The 16,895-nt window shown below is 52.4% G+C and overlaps 8 protein-coding genes across 8 annotated transcripts; 3 read left to right on the top strand and 5 right to left on the bottom strand.

Moving 5' to 3' along the window:
* Positions 1–94: 94 nt before the first annotated feature.
* N7459_006088 (ABC1 kinase family protein) lies at positions 95–2,254 on the top strand (the record flags this gene model as incomplete). Its single annotated transcript, XM_056945272.1, has 3 exons — positions 95–607; positions 672–2,011; positions 2,077–2,254. The coding sequence occupies 3 exons, from the start codon at positions 95–97 to the stop codon at positions 2,252–2,254; spliced, it is 2,031 nt and encodes a 676-aa protein (XP_056799607.1).
* A 558-nt stretch (positions 2,255–2,812) lies between these two features.
* On the bottom strand, positions 2,813–3,909 carry N7459_006089 (holocytochrome c synthase CYC3; the record flags this gene model as incomplete). Its single annotated transcript, XM_056945273.1, has 3 exons — positions 2,813–3,062; positions 3,116–3,771; positions 3,832–3,909. The coding sequence occupies 3 exons, from the start codon at positions 3,907–3,909 to the stop codon at positions 2,813–2,815; spliced, it is 984 nt and encodes a 327-aa protein (XP_056799608.1).
* An 836-nt stretch (positions 3,910–4,745) lies between these two features.
* N7459_006090 (uncharacterized protein) lies at positions 4,746–7,044 on the bottom strand (the record flags this gene model as incomplete). The annotated part of the gene is made up of 5 exons (XM_056945274.1): positions 4,746–5,520; positions 5,577–5,701; positions 5,763–6,094; positions 6,200–6,697; positions 6,990–7,044. The coding sequence occupies 5 exons, from the start codon at positions 7,042–7,044 to the stop codon at positions 4,746–4,748; spliced, it is 1,785 nt and encodes a 594-aa protein (XP_056799609.1).
* Positions 7,045–7,473: 429 nt separating this feature from the next.
* Positions 7,474–8,432, bottom strand: N7459_006091 (ubiquitin-conjugating enzyme E2; the record flags this gene model as incomplete). The annotated part of the gene is made up of 3 exons (XM_056945275.1): positions 7,474–8,197; positions 8,270–8,349; positions 8,406–8,432. The coding sequence occupies 3 exons, from the start codon at positions 8,430–8,432 to the stop codon at positions 7,474–7,476; spliced, it is 831 nt and encodes a 276-aa protein (XP_056799610.1).
* Positions 8,433–8,666: 234 nt separating this feature from the next.
* Positions 8,667–10,426, top strand: sam50 (SAM complex subunit SAM50; the record flags this gene model as incomplete). Its single annotated transcript, XM_056945276.1, has 4 exons — positions 8,667–8,699; positions 8,763–8,879; positions 8,971–9,157; positions 9,216–10,426. The coding sequence occupies 4 exons, from the start codon at positions 8,667–8,669 to the stop codon at positions 10,424–10,426; spliced, it is 1,548 nt and encodes a 515-aa protein (XP_056799611.1).
* Positions 10,427–10,720: 294 nt separating this feature from the next.
* N7459_006093 (transporter YIP1) lies at positions 10,721–11,814 on the top strand (the record flags this gene model as incomplete). Its single annotated transcript, XM_056945277.1, has 2 exons — positions 10,721–11,071; positions 11,212–11,814. The coding sequence occupies 2 exons, from the start codon at positions 10,721–10,723 to the stop codon at positions 11,812–11,814; spliced, it is 954 nt and encodes a 317-aa protein (XP_056799612.1).
* A 325-nt stretch (positions 11,815–12,139) lies between these two features.
* N7459_006094 (putative ubiquitin fusion degradation protein (Ufd1)) lies at positions 12,140–14,431 on the bottom strand (the record flags this gene model as incomplete). The annotated part of the gene is made up of 1 exon (XM_056945278.1): positions 12,140–14,431. One exon carries the CDS (start codon positions 14,429–14,431, stop codon positions 12,140–12,142), a length of 2,292 nt encoding a protein of 763 aa, XP_056799613.1.
* Positions 14,432–14,598: 167 nt separating this feature from the next.
* Positions 14,599–16,508, bottom strand: N7459_006095 (uncharacterized protein; the record flags this gene model as incomplete). The annotated part of the gene is given in 4 exon segments (XM_056945279.1): positions 14,599–14,691; positions 14,707–14,799; positions 14,853–14,900; positions 14,955–16,508. 4 exon segments carry the CDS (start codon positions 16,506–16,508, stop codon positions 14,599–14,601), a joined length of 1,788 nt encoding a protein of 595 aa, XP_056799614.1.
* Between the last annotated feature and the right edge of the window lie 387 nt (positions 16,509–16,895).

Below are 16,895 nucleotides of genomic sequence, written 5' to 3' on the forward strand. Positions count from 1 at the left end.
TTTATGATGACGTCGCAACACGTGCCGTTTATCAGGTTATCGCTGGCCGCGGTCAACCGCCTTCTTTACTCTCCATGAACTTCCATTGCAGATCATGAGGACGGTCCTCCTCGGCCGCTTGTGTCTCAGACGCGGGCTCTCGCTCTCGCGCCTTCCGCGGCATCATTTTATTTGGTCATGGCGACCTCCGATCAGACACACCCCGAGAAGGGGGCCGGTCATACGCGGGGTGATCATGGCCGCCCTGGCGCCTGGCGCATTTCTAGAACTGGCGGGGAATTCGGAAGACCATGGGAAGACGAGTGAGATGTACATGCTCGAGGCTTCCCGAGAAGAAATTCGAAAAGCTGTTTCACCAGATGCAAAAGGTCTCAATAGGCTCTGCCAATCACTTTGGGTCTTTTGGTATCGTTATGTTTATGACCCTATCGCGATCGGCTTTCGGTTTCTCCACCTTGTGGTCATTTTTATGCCCGTCGTGATCACGGTTCCTGCGATATGGCTTGGCCGATCGGCTGGAAGCCAGAATAGCGCGAGAGGCGGGACCCTGTGGTGGTATCGTTTTCTCGTGGAGGCAATGGAGCGCGCAGGGCCTGCATTTATCAAGGTATGTTAGCCCTAGCTGACTGCGCCGCCCAGTGGACGGATTTTCTGAAAATCAATCTCCATAGCTTGGACAATGGGCTGCGTCGCGCACCGATATCTTCCCTCCCGAAATGTGCATCGTCATGTCCTCACTTCATTCGAACGCGCCCGCTCATTCGCTTCACGATACCAAGCGGACTATTCAGAAGGCCTTTAATGGCTTGCCGTTTGAAGACATCTTTGAGGAATTCCAAGAGGAGCCCCTTGGGGTTGGAGCAATTGCTCAAGTTTACAAGGCGAAACTCAAGCCGAGCCTGGCCAATAGCACCCAGGAGCTGGGACAGGAACCCATCACACTGAGCGAAAAGGTGCGGAGGAATGTCGATGTGCTGGTGAAGAGCTCGCCGCAGCGGGTGCCATCGTCCTATGTTGCGATCAAAGTCTTGCACCCCCGGGTCGAGAAAGTGATCCATCGAGACTTACGGATCATGTCATTTTTTGCATCTTTGATCAATGCTATTCCCACTATGCATTGGCTTTCTTTTCCCGATGAGGTCCGGCAGTTTGGGGAGATGATGAAACTACAGCTCGACCTACGCATCGAGGCTGCAAATCTTGTTATGTTCCGTCAAAAGTTCAAGTCCCGCACCACAGCTTGGTTCCCATATCCATACCTAGACTACACCACTCGTGAGGTGTTGGTCGAGGAGTTTGCGCAAGGTATTCCATTGGCTACTTTTCTGGACATTGGAGGAGGTGACTATCAGCACGAGATCGCCAATGAAGGCCTCGATGCTTTTCTGCATATGCTCTTGATTGACAACTTCATTCATGCGGACCTACACCCGGGAAACATTATGGTTCGCTTCTACCAGCCTAGCGAGCTTGATCTATCCCTTCGCAAGCATACACGCGCAACAGATGCTCCGACTCGAGCGGAACTGGACGTGACCGAATCCGTGCTTGCGCGATTGCGTCCGCATGCCGACAGTAAACAGAACTGGGAAAACGCGCTCGCTCAGCTGAATAATGAGGGTTATCGCCCGCAGTTAATTTTCATTGATACGGGCCTAGTCACCGAGCTGAATGATACGAATCGCCACAATTTCCTGGATCTCTTCCGGGCGATCGCGGAATTCGATGGCTACCGAGCCGGCCATCTTATGGTTGAACGGTGCCGCACCCCAGAGCAGGTTATTGACCCGGAGATCTTCGCTTTGAAGATGCAGCATCTGGTTTTGAGCATAAAATCGCGCACCTTTGCCCTGGGCAATGTAAAGATTGGCGACGTCCTCAGTGAGGTACTCGCAATGGTTCGTGGCCATCACGTCCGCTTCGAAGGAGACTTTGTGAATGTTGTGATTTCCTGCCTTCTCCTTGAAGGGATTGGACGGAGCCTAAATCCCGATTTGGATCTCTTCAAGAGGTGAGTACCATGTCTGTGTTTGTGAGCCAGATCTCGACAAGGGAGCTGACTTAAAGGTTCCGCAGTGCGCTCCCCATTCTCCGCGAACTAGGCTCTGGCGCTACATTCCTGCAGACGGTGCGCTCGGGCGACACCTCGATGCTCCGAGTCTGGGTCGGCTTGGAAGCTCGAGGGATGCTGCAGGCCAGTATCGAGAGTGTAGAGCACTGCGTCAAATATGACCTGCTATCACCCAACATCTGAGGAGAACCTCTTTTCTTGTACTATAGATCTTCTCTTGTTCCTTCTTCAAACGAAAGAACCAATGAGATGACAATCCTGCTGATTGAAGTGCGTGGACGATATAATGATCTTATTCAGCTTCGACGACTGCCGAGTCTGAGCCGTTGCAGTAGCCTGGGGAACATAGTCCAAGATGTGAAGTAAAAGAAGATGTGAAGTAAAAGACGCAAAAACTTTATAAGCCGTATCGTCAGTAGACATTGAGTCGATACAAGACTATCATGCTGGAGAAACAGGGAGTATATCACAAAATAGACTTGCCATTAGAGTCAATTGATAGAAGAAGACCATTCCTCAACTACCGTCATATCCATGCAACGTCAAGATGCCATTGTCCTTCAATTATTGTCTGCTAGTATCCGTAAGAGTTTGCAAGCGAGACGATAAGACACATAAGTATAATATAACACAAAGAAGAGAAATGCCGGAGATGAAAGAAAGCCTTTGGACGCCTGTGCCGTGGCTAAATGTACAAGGTGGAGTGGAGAAGCACCGAATTTCATAGCTAGTTGTGGGTGTTCAGGGATGGCCAGACTCCCTGGCAGCACCTCCACTTGCTCTCCACCACACATCGCCTCCCCATCTCATAAGTCGCTCGACAGCAGCGGTGGGAGAATCCAGAGCAGGACGAATATCAAGATAAAAGACAGGCTCTCCAGTCGGTTCGGGGGGGGCAGAGTAGTAATCGATGACATAGCGAACTTCTTTGGAACCCCACGAAGTCTGACGCTGGACAAACCAGTCGTGTCGGTCAAAGGGCGGATTGGTTCTGAGTTCGGGTTAGCGTGCAACTAGCATTCATCTTCCATAGCTACAACGTACTCGAATCTGGCGGGATACGCCCATCCTAGTGCCTGGAATATCCGGGCTTTAGGGCTCAATTCCTTGGGACGGCCTTGGAATCGGATCAAGCGAGGCTCAGAGGACTCGTCTACCTGTCCAGTCATCTCCTGCTTGGCCAGTTCGTAGCTCAGATTCTCCTCGCCCCGACGGCACTTTTCCCATCCACCCGCAAGGCCTTTGGCAAATGTACGCTCCCATCCAATAATTTCGTTCCAAGCGCCTTCGTTCAAAAAGTTGTGCACTGCGACCATAGATTCCACAGCATCTTGGGGTGTATCAGTGTAGCCCTTGCGCAGCATGGCGTTATACATTTGCTGAGGAGAAGGATATTCCCAGTTACCCTCGGTATCACCTCTCGGAATCGAAGATAATTCACGGTCCACGGACAGATCGACAGTCTGATTTGGCGCGCGGTCTTGGGAGATCGAGGCGAACATGTAGTTCAGAGGATTCAGTTTGGCCAGGGTGGAAGAAGACTTCGACGGCGCGGCTGGCACCGGCACCGTCTCAGCGGAATTCAATTTTGGAGAAGCATAAAAAGGTGAATCCGTAGGTCGCATGGGGCAGCTGGAATTTTCAGTGCTATCTGGTTTTGTAGACGGCGTTGAACGCGACTCGTGCATCGGGCATCCAGGCTGTCGATAAGGGTCAGTCCAAGTCGATACTGATCGATTCATAAGCTTGGAGAAGCGTACCGGAATAGCTGCGTTAGATGAATTTTGGCGCGGTACCGCAGAAGTCTGCGGTTTCGAATCTGCCCAAAACCAACCCATTTTGAATAGAAAATGCGAAAGTTAATTGTAAGCAAAATCAAATTCCCCTGCGCGATAAAAGATCGGGAAGAAAATCGCGGGAATGACAAAATAAGTCACATGTTATGCACGGCCCGAGCATGTGATCCTGACTAATAAATAGGACTACCCGTCTAGGTACCCGTGGTTCCCTATTAAGCAAGATTACATAAGAGCTAATAATTGCTACCTACATAGGTAGGCTCAAAGGTCATAAGGACAACTGGAGTTATCAGTTGTTCTTTAGTAGTATATATACTAGGCCCATTCGGTATTAGCATTATCTAGTCACCTTCTGTCGGAATGAATGGATATGTATGTTATGATTAGCTAAGTGTACGCCCCCTAAATTGGCAGATTGGGCGGAATAGCAACAGACTTCTCCTTGATTCTAATTGGTCGGGTCCCCTTCTATCCTGACACCTTCTGGGACCACAAGCATGACATCCTAGGAGGGTACTGGGGTACTCATCCTTTTTAGTACACAGCTTACATACGCGTAGGACTCGGAGAGCTACGGAGCTTATAAGTCCAGTCTATTCCTTATATATCCCCTTTGTATGAAACAGGTTTGGTATACTTTGGTATAAACACATTTACCGAATCTCAATCACGCGATCGATGCATGGTTACATCTACATATATACATAAATATATACCTACGGCGACGAATAGAAGGACTTCACAAAGCAATCTACCTATGCCATATATGCACACTTGCTCGACTCGACTTTTCCATAGTATTAGCATTACCTAGTTACACATCATGTACATCGATCTTGATTTGAAGGAGATTTCAAGGATCAGAGAGCATTAATTCAAGATTCGTCCGCGAAGATCACAAACACTGCCATTGCCTCGTCCCAAATAGACCGCCACGTCGTGTCTTGAGCGACTGGGAGAAAAAAATAGTCACACAATATCCGTGAGACTTGATCCCAAGTTTGCCATTCACAAATCATCGCCACTCGGGCCAGCCGCTCTACAAACCACGGCCTCTCAGGCCGGCCCAGGGAACCTTGAGCACCTATAAACAAGGCCCACGCAAACGGTCCAAAATTCTCCTTCGGCAAGCTGAGGAGAAAGGACAGGTGGCAGCTATTGATGGCTTTCATAAGATGTTTTGTGAGAGCCCGGCCAAGGCCCGACGAAGGAGGGGAAACGATGAGAAAATGGTTGATAAAGCAGATAGAAGCCACACGCGTGACGATTTCGATAGGGTGAAGGTCTAGGTCTAGATTGAAAGAATTCGGAAATTCCGGTTCTGCAGTCTCGGTGTAGACATAACTTAGCAGTTGATGCTCCACCTCGCAGTTGATTAAACGAAAGAAATCGTGGTCACTGGGATGAATGACGGCCGGTTTCATTTGGACAGCAATGCCGTAGAAAACGATATCTCGAAGGACGTTGAGAATGCGAAGTAATGGTTGACTGAGGAGTGTGTTTGCCCAAAATCCAGAGCCGAGTCTCCGAATTGGCGATGAAGCAGGCGGTCGAATTCGTTGCTGTATCTCGCAGGGCACGGGCTGTGCCTGCCACGTTAGCGGGAACACCGGCTTGGCCAGCAGGCCAGAGCCAGCTTTCACGTCAGCGCTATGGATGGTTAGCGGGTCGTTCCCGGCGCGATTCGATAGCGGTGGCGAACCTACGTGAGGATAGCTGATAGTATTGAGGAATAGCGAATACTTTCATCGGTTATACCACCTCGCAGTTCCACCATTCGCTTAAGGCCTGTTAAATGGACACGAACTTCATCGAATAGACCGGCGATCAACTGCAGAACATCAGTCAGCGGTCTCATAGTCGTGAGCTTCACGAAGATGGAGAATGCGTACAGAGCCTGTGAGAAGGTTGACAATAGTATCAAACGCCTCATTGGTAAGCGCTCGTTTCGGGTCCTTTACTTTGGCGTTCATTTCTCGTATAGACTTTGCCTTCATAACAAAGTAGTCGGGGTCGTTTACAACCCGGTTAGTGCCACTTGCAGAATCATCCAATACGTCGAGATGATCGATCGCCAAAGCGGCTCGATGGGCAGCGCACATGCTCATGAGACCAAAGAAACTGCCGGGGTCCGAGAAAGAGGATCGGACCATCAACTCTACTTCTGGGGTTTCCGCGTCTTTGAGACCACTCGGAAAAGTCATGGGAACGAATACGGATTTCCCTTGACGTGGAGGTTAGCTCCTAGTTAGCTTCAAACGGGAAACCCCGTTAAGAAGCAGAGGAAGAGAGGAGGGACTGCTAGCGTAGGAGATGAGGCACCACTTACAATAGAATACCAAATGGGCAACCATAGAGGGCAGCTCACTGCTCCCTGGCAGTGAGCAGAAGGGGTCCATGAACCATGAATTTGGCAAGGAACGAGGGCTGGGACTCAGTAATGACAATGGATGGCCAGCCATCCATTTGGTTGGGCGCCCTCGACGATGGTTGGAAGTCGAGAACTGGGTCCTAGACTCCGTCTCAACGGGTGACGGCGACGAAGCGGAGGATTGAGATGCAGCTCGGAGAACCAGCCTTCGCTCCTCGGATTCATCGGTGACCTTGCACTGTGATTTCACATCAGGACGTTGCCCACGATTCTCACGCCTCGAGGTTCGTTTTAGCCCCGCAAGTCTCTCCCGGCGGCGCACGTCGCGCATGACGTGGGAGCGAATTGCCTTGCGAGCATTGACATCCTTGATGCGCTTGGAGGTCAAGTCATCATCATGATCGATGAAAGTAAATGACGGCCGATCCAGCGGCGCAGCGGCTCTTGAATCATGATCTGGGCCCGAGCTTTTAGCACAAGAAGTCCTTGGTCCCAATGATCGTTGTCAATTTGATCTGCTAGCCTGACAGGGGGAGGAAGATTCTGCAGGTGAGGACAAATGGGAACTGACGGATTCATTTGCCCCGAGCAACTTCCCCCCACACGGCCCCGGGGGAGGATCTGACACAAGCACCATGGAATAATAATAATCATCGCACAGGTCCACGGTCAAGGCCGGGATATTTGTGGGGCTCCACGGCTGCAAATACACAAGGGCAAAGGCAACGACAACGAGAAGAGCACGAACCTGAAGAGGAAGGCTGAGCACCCGCAGTGAAGGTGAAGGGCTGCAGCTGATCCATCGTGGGCCCAAAGCCCAGGAAGAAACAGAGAGGCGGGTAAACCAATGAAGAAGTGGATAGAGGCTTAGCGGGGGGAGGCGAATTTCGAAGAGAAAAAAAGGAGTATGTAGTTACGTTGTCAATGTGGGGTGAGCACAAGCCCGATTGAGCGAGCCAAATCAACTACGATGATCCGATAGTGGCCGGTTACACCGGCATCATCCTAACCTAAGGCGCGACAGAACCTCTAGAGAATAGTTTTAGACACGAAGCGAATTTTGAACACCGCACCCCATTTCTAGAAGGGACCAAAGAATCAAGTGGGCGGAAGAAATCGTATATCTGTAAGGCGCCAGGAGATGCTGCAAAAGAACCCGCTAACAACAACAAAAAAGCCCCTTTCCCATAATTGCACTAGCTCATCGATCTCGCTCCTATGTTCTCTCAGGCTCATCCCTGCATGTCGCTAACGAGTCGCGATAACAACGCGTAGCCAAAAAGAACCGCCAATCCGATCCAGAGTCGGTTCCGTCGTGCCCATCCCTGACCGGCTTCCCGAGCCACATGGCCGCCTTCCATGACTGCTCCAAGCCCAGGGGCGCTGCCGTTCGGACGTCGACGTAAAGCACTAGTCTCTGGAGAGCATTTGACCGGGGCACTAGGATCGGGCATGATCTGGCCAGTGTTGGTATCGATGCGATGCTCCCTCAACCATGTCCAGTTTTCCTGGTCCAGCTCGGGCCATTCTGTCCGGAACTTTAACCCTCCGTCTCCCGCCTTGACGTTGTTGATGCCCTTCGCAGTTCGAGTCACACCTGGAGTGGCACTGACATGCGAACCTCCACCAGTTGAGTTCCACCAGCGAGATCGAGCAGCCAGTACTCTACGTTCTCCTTCTGATGCACTCACACTACCAGTGGTCATCTCTTCGCTTGTCATGAAAGAGAGCAGTCCGATCAGAATCGTCGAGACTTCCCATGCGGGATTGAAGGATTTGGGGTGAAAATCGCTGATACTCAGGCACAGGCGCGTGGAGGGTTGGAATCGGCCACTGGGAGTGTGCATGCGGATGGCAGGAGGCGCAAATGGGTACTCGGGAGGGAACATCAATGTGCCCCAGTATTGTCCATTTTCGTAAGGAGTTCCAGGGGGGCCGGTAAGAATATAGTGCCATCTGCACCAAAGTCAGCTCGTCGTCGGGGGGAGGGGCGCTCTTGGCTAAATAATCAAGAGGGGTATTGCTTACTCCAAAATGTTGGTCTCGGATGGATGAGCGATAATGAATGGAGGCGGGTTCTTTTGGATATTTTGGTACTCTCGAGTGAGCTGTGACAGCTGTTAGAATGCTGCAGTTACGTCGTATAGTGTCTTGAGCCACAGACCCGCTTGAAAGCTGCTTTGGTTGCCATTTCCTCAAGAGGTCTCGATGATTGTGTGAGAGATATGTTGAGATAGCAGATGCGTCAGAGGAACACGGAAGACAAAGGCTCCATGCAAGATGAGGTGCACTGAGATCAAAGATGAGACAGCGTCGCCGTTGCGTTGCTATCCGCGATCGCCCCGGAGTCACGTGTCAATACGCTTTTCCACGCGATCAACGGCTCCTGGAGAGGTCGCAGGCTTTGGCCATTGTAGCTGTCACAATGCCCTCCTCACTCTCCGCCGGAGATGACGACGTACGTATTTCTCCTACGCATTGCTTCTATTCGACATTATACTAATCGTCCTATCGCTGGTAGATCTTCGAGCGTTTGCAACAGCGCAAGGACCCGCAGGTCCTGGAAGAGCAACAGCAGGCCGTGAATGAACGGATGCAGGCGATCCTCCAGAAGGCTCAAGCTCGTCTCTCTGAGATGGTATGAGAAACAACATTTCAAGAGGGGGTGCTATTAGCAACGAACTCACGCCCAACTTGCGGAGCTTCTGGCTAACAGTTTCCACAATCAGCTCGATCAAAACTCGACCCTGCCTTGCACGATCACTTCGGTCCAGATCCTCAGCGCACCTCATACCCGCCGAGGATTTCTTGAAAGCATTGTCAACCCCCTTCTTAGCGCAAATCAGGGCCGCCTTTATACTCTGTCGGAGGCATTGCGGGAGGTGTCGGTAACGGCAGACAAGCTCGGGCGATTTGGTATGGTGACTCCGAGCCGTAGGAAACCTGAGGTTCTGGTTTCTAATGTGGATCATAGATCTGTTCCAACAGCCAATCTCAGTCCACCTGGATGAATCGACAAAGGACGCCCAGTCTGGTCTTCACAACATCGATGTCCTTCTCGCCGTCCGGGAGAAGTCCCGCATCCTGCTGAAGACCGGGACAGATCTTGGAAACGCCGAAGGGTCGGCTTACGGTAATCTTTTGTGGCGCAACGTCTTTGGTGGCGCCGAGACTCTTAACTTGAATGCTTCCTTGGGTACTCGGACTCGGTCCGCTTATCAGGCCGCCTTTGAGACGCCGATATTGTGCAACCCTGATCTCCGCCTCGAGGTTGGTGGCATTGCGAGTTCCACTCAGAAGTCTTGGGCGAGTCATGAGGAGGTCGTGAAAGGAGGTTGGAGCAAACTTCGATGGCTTTCCCAGTCCGGGCACCGCCATGAGCTCGGCTACAATGGTTTCTGGAGACAAATCACCGGTCTTGGGGAGAATGCCTCTCCTACAGTTCGCGCAGATGCCGGTGACAGTGTGAAGAGCAGCATTTTCCACAGTTGGGTCAATGATCAACGTGACAACCCCATGCTGCCGTCTCGCGGGTACTACGCAAAGGTTTTCAATGAAGTGGCTGGATGGGGACCGTTGAAGGGTGATGTATCTTTCTGGAAGTCGGAGATCGAGACGCAAGGTGCAATTCCCATCCCCATTCCGGGGATCAAGGGTGACAGTGGTGTCAGCTTTACTACCGGCTTCCGTGCTGGCCTTCTGTATCCCCTTGGATTGGACTCAAACTCTCAGTCCCAGCTTTCCCGAATCAATGATCGCTTCTTGCTTGGCGGGCCCACCGACGTTCGTGGATTCCGTCTGTGTGGCCTGGGTCCTCGTGAAGGCACCGATGCTCTCGGTGGTGATGTCTATGCTGCTGGAAGTGCAAACTTGCTGTTCCCGCTTCCCAGAGTGGGTGCTGATAAGCCTTTTCGTATGCAAGCTTTCTTGAACGGTGGTCGCTTGCTTCCGCTGCGGACATCGCAGAAAGCTGCACCTTCAAACAATGGAGAGGTGCAAAATGCGATGCTTTCTACTCTATCTGAATTGCAAGATGGTCTTCCCAGCGTCGCAGCCGGTGTCGGTGTCGTGTATGCCCACCCGGTGGCCCGGTTCGAGCTGAACTTCTCTCTTCCTCTGGTCTTGCGGAAAGGCGAAGAGGGCCGGAAGGGTCTTCAGCTCGGAATTGGCATTAATTTTCTGTAGGAATATGTCCTGATTAGAGCTTAGCGGAATCAATTATACCTCACCTTATTATTCCCTTACGGTTCTACTTGAATGTTTTGGTGCCGTATACGTAGTTCTGCTGCCCGGGAGTCAGGGCTCCAAGGCTGGCTCCAGCCTAGCTGACTCAGCACAGTTTACTCGGGGCAATCGCCAGTTGGACACATCAATTCCAAGCTTCCGAGCTCTCAGGTCTCAGCTTCAACCCCTGGGTCTCTGTTGTCTTCAAAGAGAGAAAATCAGGATACGCTCATTGACACTCGCCGTCTCGCGGCAATGGCCCAATACTATCCTCAACAGCAACAACAGGGCTATGGGCCCCAAGCCTCCGCACAGAATCTCCAGTTCTTCCCTTCATCGTACGCCTCGGTATCCGGCCACACAACGCCCTCGCAAGCATCATACGGTGGTGGATTTGTGGGTGACCTTAATTCATCCTCGCAGGCGTATCCCGTCAGTGGCAGCTATGGTGGCTTTGGGTCTCCCGGTGCTGGTGTGAGCGGAAGAATGGGCGAGCAAGCCGGATTGCGGACAGGTTGGTTGGCTGCATTTGGGACTGAAGGATATGATGGCGAGCCACCACTACTGGAGGAGCTTGGGGTCAATTTTGAACACATCCGAACCAAGGTGAGTTGCTGGGGACACGATACTTTAGAAGCAACAACACGCGCCGGGCCTGCAAGACTATAGATCCCTCGTGGACTGTCACTGGATCGGTATGAACCGTCTTTTTGTCGATCGAGAAGCTAATTTTTGTCATTCTTAAGACTCTGACAGTTCTGAACCCCTTTGCCTCGATCGACAACCACCTGATGGATGACAGCGATCTCTATGGTGCACTACTCTACATTGTCCTGTACGGAACCTTCCTCCTCCTCTCCGGCAAGGTCTTCTACGGCTATATCTATGGTGTTGCTGTCTTTGGAACCGTCGCGCTTCACCTTATTCTCAGCCTCATGTCTCCTGCCCTTGACACTGCCCCCGCCCCTCATGCTGCCGACCCCACCAACTATAACCCACATCACAAGCCCTCATTGTCTGGCGCTTCGGCGGCTGGCCACTTCTCTGCCACTTTGACTTTCCCTCGCTCCGCTAGTGTTTTGGGATATTGTTTTCTGCCGCTTGTTCTAACCAGTCTTATCGGCATTCTCATCCCAATGGACACCATGTTCGGCTATCTCTTGACTACGGCGGCCGTCGGTTGGTGCACCTACAGCTCATCAGGCATGTTCTGTGCTGTCGCGCGTATGAGTGGTATGCGTGGCTTGGTAGCATACCCCTTGGCCTTGTTTTATGTTGTCTTCGGCATCATGGGTATCTTCTCTTCGAGAGGCACAGGCTCTCTAGCGGCCAAGACGGGTGCTGCGTAAGAGGGTGCAGCAGTTTCGTGTTCCTCGTTCCTCGTGAGAACAGTTAGCTTAGATGGCCTTCCTCTCTAACCATCCGTATGCCGTCCATTGTACTTTCTGGGCGTCATCCGGTGGTTGGCGCGCATGACAGGGGGTGTCAATGTCTCATTTGGTTCCTCTGCATCTAATCATCATGAATATTACGAGATTCAGCCAGTGATTTTATACATTTCATTATACATTATAAGTTTCGTCGACACCTCTCTATTCTAATGTTCATGTATACCTTTCTTTCGACCACGCCGACTGGTTTACAATCAAAGCCTGTTCTCAGAGTCTCATGGGCTCATCCAATCGTCTCACCTTTTACGGGTGCCCATTTGGCGAGCCATTCCCGCGTCTTCTCCAAGTCGGGCCCCGCCGCTTCCGCAGCAGCCACACACCATGCGAGATCATACATCTTGCCACCAGCTACAGAACCCTCTGCACAGATCATTTCAGCAAGGTTGCGGCGTTGCTGACCTGTCTCGTCGGTGCAGAAATAGAAGAATGCGGTGTTGGGTACCCCCGGTTGAACGTTGACAGCCTCTGCCAGCGGGCGTATCAGTTTCATGATGTCAGCCACGCTCAAGCTTGCCGGGGAACCTGGAGCAGCTTGCAAATTCTGTTTCCCACTTTTACAGAACTCATTTTGACACCAGGGTTTGCCGCATCCCGTCATCATTTGTGACAGATAGCGCCGTTCGATACGACGCCTAAGAGCTTTACCCTCTGGATCATATGTATCCACATACAGTGGACCAAAGCAGATATTGCACAGGCCAAGAGATTCATTGCTCGAGCTGCTGAGCGTGCGGCCGCAACTCTGGTTCAGACAGATCCGGGGTATAGGGCGTGAGACACGCTCTAGGTCATGGTGACGGAGATGGGTTTTCATATCCCGAAGTCGAATAATCTTTCCGCAAAGATGACATTCGGTGGTACGCCCACCATCTACCAGCTCGTGGGGGGTCAGGCCAGACAGCATAACCTCTGGATCATGCAGGTCCGGGTCTGAATCACTCTTCTGTGGAACAAGAAGGTGGCAGAACTGACACAGAATCAACTTCCCTGGGCATTCGGTGGTGCGGTGTTGTGCCAATGCCGCCAGCCCTTCATATTGAGCAGGGCAATCTGGACAAGGATAAGATTGATGGAAAATCGAGTCATGCTTGAGTCGGCTGGAGGAATCGTTGCCATAAGCGGAATCGCGAGGGCAGTGCCAATGGTTATCCCACTCGGGAGATCGTTTCTGGAAAACATTGTGACACTCATAGCACAAAATGTTATTTCGCTGACAGAAATTCTCGTGGAGAACCAATGTCCGTTGAGGCACCCATTGCCGGCAGTTCTGGCATTGCACATCGTTGGGCTCATGGTCCGCTTCAACTTTGGATTCTTCATTGGAAGCGCATGCGGTGATCCGCACATGGTATGGCACGGGAGCTAGCTCCCGTGCCTGAGCAGATGATAGAGTTTCAAGAATAGGATCGGCAAATGTAGATATGTAAAGAGCCTCAGTATCCTCCAGGGCCACATTGGTTGGTCGTATCTCCAGTCGCTTGGGGCATTGATTCGAGAAATTGCCCCAGACATGTATGTCTGACCGGGGCCGGCGTCTTTGGCGAGCACCAAGGGGGCTCACAAAAAGATATAAGCTTGGGTCTTCCGTGGTAAGCTCGACGCAAAGAGTGTCACGGCGGTTCCACTCTCGAAGCTCGTAGTCCACGTATTCACCCGGTACGACCTGGGCTGCGACATCTTCGCCAAAAGCGAGGACACCACCAACGGAGCTACCACTCGTTGTGCCCGGTGCACGCGCTGCCCGTTCCAATCGTCTTTGGAGTGTTTCCCGGGCCTGCTCCTCGGACAGCGCTACGATGTCGACCTCCAGGTCTGTGTCAACGACGCAAATTCCGTCACCTTCTGGGTAGACCTTGTCGAGTAGGAACCGGAAGGACTCATTACGCGTTCCCGGTACGGTCAAAAGCTCGCCAATTGTCAGCGTTGTAAAGTTGTCGCGCAAGTGTCGCTCCAGCAGAGGCTTCCAATCCTCTGGATCGTAGCCAGCCTCAAGTGGGCGCAAACGTGCATACGTGCCTTTCGGCAGCTGCTTCGCATGTACGGTGACCGCAGGACCAGTTCTTGACATCTGCACTTCCTCGTCGCCCAACTCCATACCTTGCAACTCATCATCAGCTTCCGCTGGGAATTCATCATCTCGAATTCCCAGTGATTCCCGGAGAAGACCGCTCAGCACCACCTCATTCTCCGCAGCTGAGAACTCTCGAATCCCCGCGTATACAAAGCGACCATTTTGGGGGTTCACGAGAAGGAACGTGAGCGGATGGGGGAGCTGCTGCTGGCGTTCTTCAACCCGATGACGAGCTTGTGATTCGGCAGCAAAAGTGTGGGGGTTGAAGGGGTCAAAGGCGGTGGTGTGCACGCGTGATGGGGCAATTGCTCGGAGGGGGGCGGCGGCGAGAAGCTGCTCGAGAGCAGATTGAGGCAAAGTAATCTTATCGCCAGGGAGTCGAGGGGCTTTTTGGGGAGTAGTCACGGTCAGCTGGACAGACCAAGTCAAGATATCGTCCGCCATGATGGAGGAAAAGAGAGGTGCATTTTGCGAATTTAAGGTGGAGCGGGAAGCTCTTGGGAAGTTCTGGAAGCCTCCCCCGCCCCCCACTTGCGATTACAGAAACTACAAACAACGTTGGAACCCTCCCCAAACTCCCCGCTTAGAAATCCAATAGAAAAACTTCGGCGTCACTGGAAGCCCCGCATGCGATGACGAGCTGATGTGTTACACCAATCACACTGATCATCTGTATTAGTGGTGCGCGCATTTATGGAGGAACGCTATCGAAGACTCACCATCGTGGCGGAGCAGCCTTCATTGTGGTCGATACAATACTCCCCTTGACAGCCTTGACAGGTGTGTTGACAGCTCATCTTGCACGAAGCGCACTAGCAAAGACGTTAGAAACACATGATAGCCCTAAATCTGAAATGCTACTCACGGTCGGGCCACATTCCCAGCAATCTTTGCTCACGCCTTGTTCAAGTGGCTAGAAGAAGATTAGTGACCACCCCATGACTTTTCCCTGAACGATCACACCTACCTGGAGATCTAGTGGTTGAGGAATTCGGTTGAGTTGGCCACCGGGTGGCCGGACCGCTGTCTGATGCGGCGACAGATTGACCCGGGTCTGCTGCGGGTTTGGGAGACAGTTCGAGCAGAACCATTTGTTACACCGGTAGCACCAGCGATCTGTCAAACAGTCAGTGCAGCGAGCAATCAGGAACGGATGCTCCCCGGGAATGATTTCGGGGCATTTTGCGGCCGCCACGCTTGACAGGTGCAGTGGCACCGGACTTAGTAAGGGGAACTGTGCGTCTGGAGACTGGCCCCAAATGGCGGGACCCTCGGGTGAGCTGTGGCATCCATCACAACCGCGAGGCCCTAAAGCCACAGTGGCCACAGCAGGTCCGAGAAGGGTGCCCTCAGGGGCAGGATTTTCTTCGCTGGCCGCAGTGTAGAGGTTGGCATTGTGTCGAGGTCCGCGACAAAGCACTGCATCAAAGGCAATGATGCCCTCGCATTTCTGGAGGGTCTGCGCCCATCCATACTCCAGACTATGTTTGAAGAGCTTTCCTGAAGGGCTATACCACTCATTCTGCTGCTGCTTCAATATGCTCGAGGGGTCGTCATTTTCATTGTCCGGAGGGTTGTTTGATGAGGACTGACTGGAGCTACGAGAACACTCCACTCGAGAGCCCCACCAATCTCGATACCGGCGGCGTACTGCAGTTCGCGGTAGTCTATGCGTGGGGGAGAAATGATAGATGCCTTTCACACGGGGGGTGCCCTCAGGGCGTGTGGGCCGAACAGCATACTGGATGACCTGCATGAGCTTGCGTTCATTCGAATGGCGGCATTCGCGGATAGAGAGAATGTTGACATTGAAACGGTCTGTGAGAATGATATCTGCCACGAGATCGGCGGGCACTGTAAGACCATCCAAGACCAACGTGCGCACATCCTGCAGTATCGACCTCTTCTCAAGGCTGGTAAATATCCGCCGTAGCGGAGCGGAGTAGACCTCATCCTCGGTTTGTAAACCGTCCTCATTCTGCGACTTGATGGAAAGCTGAGTGCCTCGACAGCGAGTCAGATCGAGGTGCCGGAAAACATATGGGGTTCGAGTAATCATATGGTGCATCACTCGCGATGTCGCCGCCAGCGCCATTAATGATGGTGCAGAGAGGTAGGGCGCGATATGATCGAGGATTAAGGTGTTGGTCAACACACCCTCAAGAGGCGATCGCTGTGCCTCCACGGCCTTAGGCTGGGAGAGAGGGTCTGGGGCAATTTCCTTCACCGGAAGATCGTGCACAACTGGCTCAAGACCTAGCTCTTTTGGCGTCAAGCGACGGGTGCCGTAAAAGTCGGGGGCTCGGCCGATAAGGTCCTGGCGATATGCTGCCATCGCCCCGACAGCGACATCGTCGCCAATGCGCAAGAGCGGCGCATTGGGTTGAATCTCCTGGAGGGCAGCACGGGCATTGACGAGCTCGGATTCGAGAAGATGGATGGTGGAGTGAAGCACGGCGGGCATGGCTTCGACGTTGGGGTTAATCGTGGAAACCTGAGACAACCACAAATCGTCGGACATAGTCCGGTTGGTGCTTTATTATCGGAAATAAAGGACCGGGGGGCAAGAACCATGGGTTGAGGGGGAAAGAATCAGGGACGCGGGTAAATGCCACGGTTGAAATACTGGTGTACTTCAGCATCCGACCCTGGCCCGCGCCAGATGTATATAGTGCAGTGGGTGCCGCGCAGAGAGGAGGTGGAAGAGAGAGAGAGAGGATATGTATGTAGCACCAGTGAAGCTTCGGTGGGGACGGAAAGCAAGATCCGGGGTGGAAGGCTACCTAGGTATGTTTGATATCGTGGTTGAGTAATGAGAAGAGTCGGTCAGCGTCGCGGGAGATCCCAATGTAGGAAGTCCGGAGGCCGGTTGCGGGTGCCCCTTAGACTCGTATATATGTACATACAT

The sequence above is a fragment of the Penicillium hispanicum genome (assembly GCF_028827665.1).
Source record: "Penicillium hispanicum strain IBT 35686 chromosome Unknown utg000005l_segment0_segment0, whole genome shotgun sequence".
Classification (NCBI taxonomy): Eukaryota; Fungi; Ascomycota; class Eurotiomycetes; order Eurotiales; family Aspergillaceae; genus Penicillium; species Penicillium hispanicum.